Source organism: Pomacea canaliculata, linkage group LG2 (assembly GCF_003073045.1).
Source record: "Pomacea canaliculata isolate SZHN2017 linkage group LG2, ASM307304v1, whole genome shotgun sequence".
NCBI lineage: Eukaryota > Metazoa > Mollusca > Gastropoda > Architaenioglossa > Ampullariidae > Pomacea > Pomacea canaliculata.
In genome coordinates this window covers 21,282,299-21,294,630 of record NC_037591.1, presented here as the reverse complement: position 1 = coordinate 21,294,630, position 12,332 = coordinate 21,282,299, and the positions used below count along the sequence as shown (strand labels likewise).

At 40.8% G+C, this 12,332-nt stretch overlaps 1 protein-coding gene across 3 annotated transcripts in view; it reads right to left on the bottom strand.

The window, feature by feature from the left end:
* Window positions 1-12,332, bottom strand: part of LOC112556771 (NAD(P)H-hydrate epimerase-like) — a 71,891-nt gene extending 59,559 nt beyond the window's left edge. The window contains exons 1-2 of one of the 3 annotated variants that reach the window (XM_025226125.1): window positions 12,270-12,332; window positions 11,660-11,796 (exon numbers count right to left, since the gene is read on the bottom strand). In XM_025226125.1, coding sequence (XP_025081910.1) covers window positions 11,660-11,787 — 128 coding nt within the window. In that variant the 5' untranslated portion in view covers window positions 11,788-11,796; window positions 12,270-12,332. Of the gene's footprint in view, window positions 1-11,659; window positions 11,797-12,008; window positions 12,029-12,069; window positions 12,214-12,269 lie in introns of those variants that run through there. The other 2 variants (XM_025226126.1, XM_025226127.1) reach the window with 2 other exon arrangements.

Genomic DNA, 12,332 nt, shown 5'->3' with positions numbered 1-12,332 from the left:
TTCGTTTCAGTGTTTTAAAAAAAATTTAGGCATTAATTTTTGTTTCACTCTTGAAGTAATCACACACTAGAATGAAAAATGGAGTGAAATTGATCTCAAACACCACAGGCTTTACATTTAGTAAAGTGTTGTTGAAATTTTGGTCTGAAGCGAGCTTGTTTTGTCCGGACTGGCAGATTATTATTTAAAGTTTTAAACTTCATTCTAAAATATGCTACACAGTCCTGGTAATAAATTTTCCAGAGGAGAAAGATGCTTTGTACATTTTGTAATTTCAATATAGATATATCCTTCTCCTACAATCCAGAGAACTATTTTTGAATATACCTGTAAAATAAACATCTTCAAACCTTACATTTGAAACCAGTTAAGGCAGATTTTTTAAAAAATCCTCCAGTTGGTCCCAAACCCATGACAGCCCTGAACCATTCAGTAAATCTTTAATTGTAATAACATGATCAGAGCCTACTGACCTACAATATCAGGTTAACTCACTTCCTCAGATCCACGCGTGCTTTAACGCCTGCAATGTATAAAGTGTGTGAAAAATATGTGGAGTGTGTGAGAAGCACTAGCAGGAGATGACAGCGGCCAGGAAGCCCGCCAGCTTCTTGTCCTCTATTGACACATCTCACAAGCGTGAAGCCACGACGTGCGTTCACTGTATTGATCTTATCGACGTCCATCCAGCTTCCGGTCGGTCCTTTCAGCCATCGAGGAGTTGTTTTCCTTTGAGGAGGTGCCACAAAAGATGCTCCGCTGCGGCGGCCAGAGGGCGCTACCGAGGCACGTAGCCTGACGTTGAGCGACGTGGGCCCACGGCATGCGGGTGTTTGAAGGCATGATTAGACACGGCGCTCACGGTCACACAGGCTAGCGAACACAGCAAAACCAACTACCACCACCGGAAATAATGCTCTCTCTCAGCACTGCAAAAAAAAAAAATTCTCGTATGGGGAGAGTACGCCTTTAGAAACAGTATGCTTGAGATCAAGGTATGGCCGCAACAGGGATAACCAGGTTGCAGGCTTTCGTTCGAAGACATGGAAAATGTTGCTCAACCTGTTTTGAAGTCCACACACACACACATATATATAGTACACAATGCCACAAATAAGGTCTCCGAATGCATGGTCTTCAATGAAAATCGTCTTCTGTGAACTAGTTCAGTCTATGATGTGTTCTTTAATTAATGAGCTACCCTTCCATACCGTCGGAGTATGTGGTATGTGCGGATAACTGATTCCCGTTTTCATTAAAAAAAATTAACAAAGCCCCCACAAAACGAAGAAAACGTCATTGAAAAATCACAATGTTTAACCACAAATATTTTTAAAATAAATTTTTGAAAGCAAGGATGAAGATATGAAAACGATGTAGAAGACGGTGATGAGTGGAAGTCTCTTTTTGATGGCAGTAGTGCTGCCTGAAGACATAATGAATAGTTAACATCCGTACAAAACACAATATTTTTTAAGTCAAAGCGGTTAAATGAGGCCTGGCGGAAGTACGGGAATCGATCCGGACCAGGAAAGGTGTGTACACCACACTGTGCATCCCATTAGATTGCATGCACTAAACTCTATTAGCCGTTTCTCCTCGGTTTGACCAAGAGGTATTTACAATCCCATCCAACCTGCGCGAGTGAATTTCAATAAGTCTGTTGTTTCTTGAATGTGGGCCGTACCGGCTACACAGCTAATTCCACGAGAAGCAAATTGAATCCAAACGTTCAAAGCATTCCCCGCAACAGCACCACCTATGAATGAAATCAGAACACACCATGCCAGCTTTGCCAAGGACACAATGCAGGTGAACCCTACTGATCGAAAGATGACAAATGACATGCCAAAATATCGCAGAAAGATGGTTTTGGTTTGCGGTTTCCACTTCCTGAGAATGAATACAATTGCAGTATCCTAACTCGCATCTCGAGACTAGATGGCGTCACAAGGCCGTTGTGTATCTGTCATGTCTGCCTGTGTGAAACTCGCGATGGTGAACCATTGCTAATAGTGTTCTTCTCAAATCAAAGCCGCTTTACCCAAGGTCTCCGGCATAATCAAGAGAAAGGTCAAACCCACCCTCCTTTAATGAGGTGGACTCAAGAAATAAAAGGGAAGAAGATGTTCTGCACAAGGGTTTCAGCTGCACACAAGCCCGCTTACACTTGCACTCTCACAGACAATTGGGTGGGCAAGCACTTTGCTTCGTTGTTTGTAAGTCCACAGAGGTCCAGCCCACGGCTCACAATCACATTCTAGGCATCCACACACTTCGTGCCCAATACTATACGAAGTTTTTGACTGGCTAGAGTTTAGAGGGATGGGTAAGGAGGCGTGCGAGAGAGAGACAGTTGAGAAGGGAGGAGTTCGGGGAAGGACAGGTGTCTTACAAGGAGTTAATTTACGCAGGGCAGTTCCCCTGTGTTTAGTAAAGTTAGTCACTGTCCGTCCTCTATATTCCTAACTGATTATCAGTTCGTCCATTCATCTGTAAAGGCTTGTGAGTGCATGGTACCTATGCTAGTTTGTTGTGTACTTCTAACCCCATTCTACGCGCCCACCTCAACCTTCTCTCAACCCCTAACTCCCTTTGTGCATGAGCGCATGCTTATTTTAAATAAAGAATCTGTGTGTGAGTGAGAGATGGAAGAGGAGAGAGAGAAAAAAAAATAATGGGCCCTTAAGCAAGATTTTCCCTTAGGCTCTGCCAGACACCCAGTCCGCCAAAGAAATGGAAATTGCATTGAGAAAAGACTTTGGTCGACATCACATGTAACAAACAGATCTTAAACGCGCATGCATTAGTGCACGCACATTTTATTAATCAAGCCAAGCGCTAAACTCCAGCCACAGTCCCCAAACAAAAGTGTTTCCGAGACACCAGGCACCCACCACGACAGTCTCTTGACCATAAACGCATCACGCCCTCCAGAACGCGGCGCGGCGAGGGCAGGACAGCAGAGTAGTCCGCACAAGAACCGGAAATGTCTGAGCGACACTAACATCACGTGATGCTGCCAGGCTTGCCGGGATCGCAGTAAATATTGGCGACCTAATCGAGTTTTTCGAGCCACGCCAGAGTCTGGACCGGGGCCTGGACACGGGGCCCATCTGCCAGAGCTGCTGGATGGAACTGTGAGGAACACTGATAGAGAGCAGGCGGGCGCGCTAATGTCAAGAACCTCTTGCAGCGCTAACAATCGAATGAAGAAAGGTCCACTTTCTGGCCGATGACCGCAAAACTGCGAGAACTCATGCGCGAAAGAATTCAATTTCTTGGGAGAAATGCGTGCAGAGCTTAGAGGCGGCGAGACCATCTCTGAGCATATGTCGGACTGAAACCATCGTTTGTTGTCTACCACAAGGTCCCTGAGGGACAACGTGCAACCTGCACATCTCAGCAGCAGACCCCCAAAGCCTCTCATCCCGATGTTTACCCGAGTAAGACGAATAATAACAGGTAAAAAAAAACCAAACAAAAACAAAACAAAACAAAAAACAAACAAACAAACAAACCAACAACAAAAAACAAAAACATAAAGAAGAGTAAGACGAATAATAACAGGTAAAAAAAACAAAACAAAACAAACAAATAAACAAGCAAAACACACACACACACACACACACAAAAAAACCAACAAAAAAACAAAACAAAACAAAACAAAAACATAAAGAACAAAAATGGTCATGAAATGTAAGTATTGGGAGATTTTTTTTTTCACGCAGACTTCAGATCGATAACCTTTCCACAAAGGTGCAGTCGATCTGTCTCTCCTTTCTTCCTCCACTAATACAGTTTTCAACACATACTAATCTAGATATACGTTTTCTATTAGAAGTCATAATGAAAATTATTTTCTTGCGCACGCTGGGCTAGAAAGAGATAAGATGTCACAGTTACCAAAAGGAAACACGCATCTAAATTCAGCTTCTCCTTTTCAATTTTCTGTCTGAAAACAGTTGATTAACAGTGGCCTATGCCTTTAATTTCCTGGTCCTGTAAATCAACTGTTTAAAATTAGAGGCATAAGCCACTGTAAGAACCATAGAATAGATGAGAAATAACAGATTTTTTAAAAACCCAAGAATTGACCAGTGAACAAACTAAATATACAAAAGTTTTTATTAAATAGTCTTTCTCCGTTTACAATATCATTTCTTCTCTACGTGAAACTCTCGTGTATGTTTTTACACACAAATAAAAGTAGTCTTTTAACAGAAAAAGCATTCCCAGGTTCTATTTGAGAATGATGCGAGATGCGGGGAATACAACGGCCGCTGGACTTGACCTTTGTGCAGGCGCACGTTCCTCATAAAAAAACTAACGACTAATCAACTAACGAGTCTCTAATGTTTACCTTCCCGCTGGGCTCTGACAGCAACCTTGCACCTTATGTCTCATATTATTTCTGCCTGGGAGGAACTTACTGCATTCCCAGCACCCTCCACACACACATACACACATACATCTACGAACGCACACACTATCTCTCAGTCCATTTCTAACAATAATATAATTATAACATGATTTTACATTATTGCCATAACGGAAAAATGAGCTGCTACTTAGTGCATGCACGTGCAAAAATTATAAATGTGCGGGTATGGAGTGGACATGTTTAGCAGGGTAATCAGTCACAACAATATGATTGTGTCGTCGTCGTATGTCGTCGTCGTCTCCCTGTTTTGCGACAAGTGTTTCTGACTTGTAGTCACAAAAAAAGACGGAAGTACTATATAAAACTCCGCCATCGCCCTGCTGTAGGGTGCAAACATCTTTATCTCGGGCCCCGTCATGTTCTGTAGTCTGTCGCGTATCAGGCTCGCGTGTCCGAGCGCTTCTGTCGCAAGGACACTCATCACAGCAAAATAAACAGCGAGGTCCCCATGACGCAAGATTATCATGTGCAGGCACATCAGCCACGGGAACCGGCGCCGACCTGACAATGATGTTCAGACCTGATGCAAGATCACGATACACGGGCACAGCACACAGGGAATCTGACACTGAGGCACCAGAAACACCAGAAACACTTCATGACAGAATAAGAAGAAAAAACAATAACGGTTTTGATTGTTCTTTAAAGAATAACTGTTATTTCTAACGTATGCTTCTGTCTGGAAAGCGCTTTCTTCTGTCTTTCCCTGATAGTGCAGACATGGGACAAAGAAATAATTATGTGCTGGCGAAGACGACAAAGATGATGTTGTTATGGTGGACGATGTTTTTTTTTTTTTCATTTAAAATTTCAGTTTAGTTTTAAAGTACTTATTATCTTTCGCCAATCCACCCAACTCAGTTACTTAAGCTTAGAAGAAGATTTTGTTTCTAGTCAATGCGCGAATTGGAAATATACTGAATGACGGTTTAGGAAGATGAATTCAGTCGGCGCTTATGAAATAATTTAAAAAATTTAGGCCTCCCATATATCACTTCTCTAACACTTGATTACACAGTGGTTCTCCCTCTCTGTGCCCGGTCGGTTACACACCTGCGTGCAAATACGCATGCACACACAGAAAGAAGGATGTAAGTGAAAAATGGAGAAAATTTATTGAATCATAAATTTCTTTTCCCAAAAATTTTAAAACGACGAAGACAGTCGCCAAAGAATATGGTTTCGAAGGCGAGCAGAAGAACCACAGCGACAAGGAACAGCGGCGATCATCGTGTTATCGATTGGCCAAGACTGCAGCGGATGTGGTCACGTGGCCTGTCGCAAGATGACGATGAAGTTAGGTCGGCACGTGCCGCACGGCTGCAGGCAGCAGCACACCAGTCGGACTTCCACCGCCGCCTCCAGCCCGTCCCGCTGCGTGACATCCATGAGTCACAGTGCCGGTGTAAGGTTCTTGCTGTTGATGCTTTAACTCTTCAGTGTCACAGCAATTTCCTCATCAATGTTGTCTAACACCACCTTCATAACCGCTGATCTTTTTCCCTCGTACATTCCCTGTTATTAGTCCTTTCACGGAGCTCGGAGTAAACGTCAACACAGAAAGAAATTAATGTCTAAGCATATTACCCCCTGACAGTAGCAACTGCAGCAGATTCTTAATAATCCTATTTTCTGTACACCCCTAAGCTTTGTCTAGAAATGTCCCAACCTCATTCGACATCCACCACCACACACGCACACCGTATTTCAAAACGGTGAAATTGGCATAAATTTGCAGCGGCAATAAAATAAAGGAAAATGCAGTAACACGTTTTAGCTTATCGGATTAGTCCGAGCAGCAACGGGTTTTTTTTTTTCGGAGAGTCCATGCTTAAAGGGAGGCTCAACCGAACCCTTTGCCAAAGCCCCGCGGACTGCGGCGCACAAGGGAGATAACAAGCGCGTCGTTTCAAATGAAAAAACGAGTTTATTACAAACTCACAGACAAAATCCGGAAGTATTTACGAAAATGGCTGTGCAAATTGAGTAGGAAGCTGAGGACTTCATGTCGGTAATGACAAGACTTGATCGGATACATAGGAAAGTGGATGAACATAGGGACGAAGGGACACTACCGGGTAGTCCGATGTAGAGTAACTGTAAAAAGAGGACGTTACAACAACAGACGAACGGTCATTGCTACTTCAAGGACTCTTGCAGCATCTACCAAGCTAACTCATATGGTTATGCGAGAGTTTAAATTAAGACATTAATTGTTTTGAGCCAGATTGGTGCAGCAAAATAGTTGCAAGCGAAATATATTCATTTTATAGTTCTTTTAAACATTGCTTAATGTTGAGTAAATATTCTGCCGCTCATGTCGGTATGAGTGATGCGCTCGTAAGATTTAGATTAGGTATAACAAAGTTCAAATGTCACGAGCAGCATTACAAAAATATCACATATATTTTTCTGCAATGCCCCCATTGTGACAGAGAAGAAACATAACTCCACTTTATGTTTATGTCTCAAATACAAGGAACTATGCCAAGATCCACATCCCCCCCTCCCATTAAAATATTTCAAGCACCCTTCTCAACAGCTGTTAAGCAATCTGGCCTGTTTGTATGCCTAAATGTATTTTCTAAGTTGCTAATACTTACATGCCGGTATGGGAGCTAGCTTAGCCAAATAAAGGAAATGATAATTGTTATACACATCGTGACACACTGACGCCAGGGTATAGCTGTGATCGAAACTAACCCAGTGGATAGCAGTATTCTGGAACAGTGATAAAAGGTATCAGTCAGCAAAGTTTTTTTTCCGCAAAACAGATGATAATAAACATAAAAGTGTGATGAATGCATGCCCACTGACTCGTCTGTTGCCGCCGGGGCAGCAGTTATGACGTGAGAATAAATCGTTTTCCCACGGCAACTCGGGAATGGCGGACGCTACTTCATATTTCCTCACCCCAGGCCACCTCAGCCACCGCTAACTACGGCACCAGGAGGAAACAACATATTCGTGGGGTTTGGACACCGCTTTACAATTTTGGAAACAAGACGCTTGTCCCCGAGTTCCCCCTGTTCCTCCAGGGCAACGACCATGCCTCGCTTTGTAAGTACCGCCCCAGATGAGGCTATATAGCACACATGGGAATTGTATCGATTCTTACCAACACCTCCGCAGTCAAACCTTCTAGTACGTTCAATCAACGAGAAGAACCGATCGAAGTACTACAAGAAGTTGGCAAAGCAACAAAACAAGAGAAAAATGCGATCAAACGAATAGATAACATATCAGCTATTTACTATAAGGCTTCCCTTAGCCCAGCGGCCTACTACAAAACTACAAAACTCTACCCGCATATCGACGTGCAGCTGACACGCACCTTGCTGCATGCCTCTGGCTCGTTTAGGAAACTGTCCACAAATTAGAACTTCAGGGGGTCACGATCAACAATGTCTGCGGGCAACCCACTCCATGTGCAGTCTTGGCGGACAGAGGCCGCATGCACAGTTTGGGGGTAAGCTGGGTGGCTACCTCCTATCAGTCACATAAACAGTTAATATTTTAAAACGATGTTACATTTGTGGGTAGGGGTAGTGAGTTAAGTTGTTCACCATTACTAGGATACAGTGAGTGAAAAGCGGTGCACAGCCTTCTTCCGCGGCCTTTACTTCTCCTGATAAACCTGGTACCTGGCAGGAGGGACGGGAGTCTCAGGTGTACCAGCCTGGAACTAGCGACCCACAGTCAAACGCTTAACCATTAGGCTTTCACACCCTCACCCCACTTCTTCCACAAAGAGTATATATGTATATCATTTGATATGCTCATAAGTATATATGTATCTGTAATAATTTATGAGCAGTGTACCTGCTGCGTGTTATCATTCAGTACGCGGCTAATTGCGTACTGTGCACCCGACCGCAGCAGTTGCCAATCGTGATTGCGACAGCCGGACTTTCTGCAGCAACAGGTACACCTACGACAATGTGCGTCACAGCTGCACGACCTCCCCTAAGGTGATTTCTGGTGCAAACTGTGGGCACTGTGACAGTGCAATCCGCACAGTGTGACCTTTGAGAGCGCAACTCAATATCAGATATTTGTAGTCCGCTTTCCGTCAGTTGTCAATTGGGCGATGTACTAAGAGTGCACTGTCCGGGGAGCATGGTGATAATGACCCTTTCAGCCAAATTAAACTCTCACTTGGGAATCTTCATTTGCCACAATGTCCACGAAGAGAAGACAAGCTGCCCGGAATAATTTCAAAAATTACCTCTCTTGTGCCTACAGAAGGCGGTCGATACACGAGCCGGGGGCCAAATGCACATCGCACACCATTAACTTTAAGGACGGCTCCACACAGCCTCCCTTCTTTGCCTTGCTCAACCCATCCACTCTGGCATTCTTTTAGCTGGAAGCCCAAAAATAATGTTCCACCAAAGAAAAAAAAGAGAACAAATTAACGTATTTGTGTTTCTAGTTACTCTTCCCAGCGAAAGAAAAATCTGAGGCGCTCCTTATGGTTGTGTAATCACGTAATAGGCTGACATTGTGGTAGAGCAATTAGTGAACGAGTTGCCCAACCTTTCCTCAACGTCTAATGCACAGATTCTGCAAGTGACAAAAATTTTAAATACTAATATATTGCTGAGCCAGGAACTGTTTTAAACAATGATTCTGCAAATTTAATATGCAGTACTTTCTGCTTTTCTGATGGGCTAAAGCCTAAAAGCTCAAAAGAAAACAATGGTTGCAACACAACATGAAGAAAGAATTTAGTGCTAATAGCAAATTTAGGAGTATGAAGTCAATATTTTATCTCAAGAAGACACACTACAAAAAGGGGAAACAAAGCTTTCCTGGCAGTTAAAGAAGTCTGTTCCTCTATCATTTAAAAACCATAAAATACACTGTGCAATGGCATAGAAATAAAACCCTCATTGCTTTAAATCAGATTGGTTTTTTTTTGTTAAAAGCCCCAACAATTAAATCAGGCTTTTAGTGATTAATAACATGTTCATGAGGGAGAAATCACTATACATTTACAGTTTACATGCGGGGAAACAATTTTATTCTCTTAAACTGTCATACCTCTGCTATCTCCATTGGGAAAGAAAAGAATTAACAACAATATACAGTGGCCAGTGCGCAGTCAAAAGATGGAAGCGCCGCATATTGGCATCCAATACCAGGCTCTTTCATGCATTAAAATGGCTAGATCATGCTCCACTCTGCTGTCTTGCCTTCTTTCTGTTTATTGCTACCCACAATGACAATAACATCGGCAATAACTAACAGCTGTGAAGGCAGCTGTATTCAGTCTTAGCTTCTGTTTAACAAAAATTTCACTAATGCTGAAATCATATAGCTTGTTGTAGACACAATGAAAGAATGGATTTCTTAATGCAAGGCACATAAAACAATCCCCCAGCTTTCCCGTTTGCATATGGCATAGCAAAATTGCTAAATGCTGATAAGATGTTGCCAATAAAAACCAAAAAAGGGTTATAATTCATCTTTTTAAATTCCATTATACGATGTTTCAGACATTCACATCGTTATATATACATCACGATATTCTAAACAAGAACTTGCCTTTGTCTTCCCCAGCAGGATAACATAGTATATGTTATTAAAAAGAGAAGAAAGATAAAGATGATAGAAAATAAGTGATATACAAAGAATCTAGAAAATTTATAATAAACCTATAAATGCAGAAAAAATGTATTGAGAAAAAAAACTCATCAATATAAGAAAATATGTTGAAACATCTTGATTTTGATAAAATGATGAAATAAAAGTAACATGTTTATTAAAAAACGAGTGTTAAGAATGTTACAATGGAGATCATTCAGCTGACTGATGTGTACTGATGACAGTACTAAGTGCAGAGCTGCTACACCATATATGGTGCAACAAAGTCATTATCACTAGCTCATGCAGTCTTCTTTACTGCCACGTGCTTTAAGTGTTCTGAAAACATTACCTGGATGACATTATTCCAATGGTTTAAGAGAATGAATTAAAAGAAAACTGCTTTGCTCTCATACTCTCCAAGTGGTAGGCAAATATGTTTGTGCAAAACTTCAAAAACTGTACTGGGAAATTTTTCTTAAATTACTAAAAAGAATTATACAGCACTGAAATCAGTGCTCAATAAAGAAAATAATTGAGGGGATATCAACATTTTTCAGTGACTCAGCTAGGCTTCTGTTGTGAGCTGTTGAAAGATGTTGAATGCTTGGTAGTGTTGAAAATATTGATGTATGCTTCAAACAAATCATGACATCAAAGAAATCATTTCAAAGACACTCATCATAGATATAAGTTTGTGTCTGGTGATATTATTTCTATAATCTCTGATGTAAAAATCACAATTCAGCACGCACACGCACACATTTGGAGTATACAGTTTTACATACACACATATATAGTTGGACTAAAGACAAATTTTTTTCCATAAATACTTTTCGCGACAGTATCTCTTCTCCTTTTTTGCCTCCCTTGATCCTGCATGCTTTGTCTTCAATCACTGTTTTATATTTTCATTTATGTATTTATTTTTCCATAAATGCATTTTTGTTCTTTTACTGTAATAAGAAATTCTTTTGTGAAAGGAAATAAGAGATTCAAATGAACTATTACAATATGAATCATTTTTGTCACAGGTTGAGCTTACCTAGACATATTTAATAAAAGTTCTGCAAATTACTAAAGTTTCACTTTCATTTTTTATGCATACAGTGTAAGCATACAACATTAGGAATTAAGCACACAACTGCAATATGCTACAACATACTCCTGCAATAATCTTTTAGATGATCATATCAACGTGAACTCTTTACAGTTGTTAAGTTTTTTTCGCTCATCTGCCAATTAAGTAGATTTTTTCTGACAATGAATGGAATAAACTGTAAACATAAGGATTAATTTACTGCAAAAAGATGACTATTTATAGGCTGCATTTTAAGACAGCAGGACCTTCTCTTCAAAGGCTCTTTTTGGATTTTGCACATATAAATCTTTTATGCTTCTAAGACTTACCATTTCCATATAGGCTTGTGAAGTAATCCAAAGGGGTAAAAGATATCAAGGGTTGGGGTCAAGGGAAGGAATTGTTTTAAGTAATTTTAAAAAAAAAATAGCATAAGGTAGGCTCCCTTGTTTGTTAAAAACTAGAAAAAAAAGTATTTCGCTGCACTCGACATCCTGGAAGAAAACAATTTACTATTACCTATGGCACTTTTGTATTTTACTTACCTTAAATACTTTACTGATGTATTCTCCGATGTGACTGCTGCAGCCATGGTCCTGGCGATGATCTTAAGTCTCTGAGGACAAGTGGTATACAATCGTGCCGATGCCTTTCGAAAAACTGTTACGAACATTAAGTATGTCTGCAAAAAAAAAGTTTAAAATTTCTAGAGTCTTACCCTAAATTCCTAACTAATAAGCAAGTAGAATTTCCTTTTTTTTTTTAAAGATGGAATATCATGTAAAAGGGTTGGGATGGGAACAGGCTCTGACGTACGTAGCATAAATAAACGAGTCTATAATACCTGGATTTACAAGATATTTGCATTATGTACAAAGTATAACATTTTCTTACAATGTTTCTGATATCTTAATAAGGCTTAAAGTGTATAATTGGTTAGTGACGATGGAAATACTTGTTTGGGGGGTAACGATCGAGCTTTTTCGACGGAACCAACAGAAGGCGTCGAGGGAAAGGGCAATGTTCGTAACACTGGAATTTCAAACGAAATGTAAGTAAAAGGGTTGCTACTGTCGTAAATTGTAATAGATCATTAAACGACAAGGCACAAAACTGAAAAGAACTTATAGGCATTTATAAGTATTTAAACTCTACCAAAACTTTTCTTCTCCCGCTTTCTAAACAGTGAAATAGCAGACGCTTGCTCTCAAATGGTTC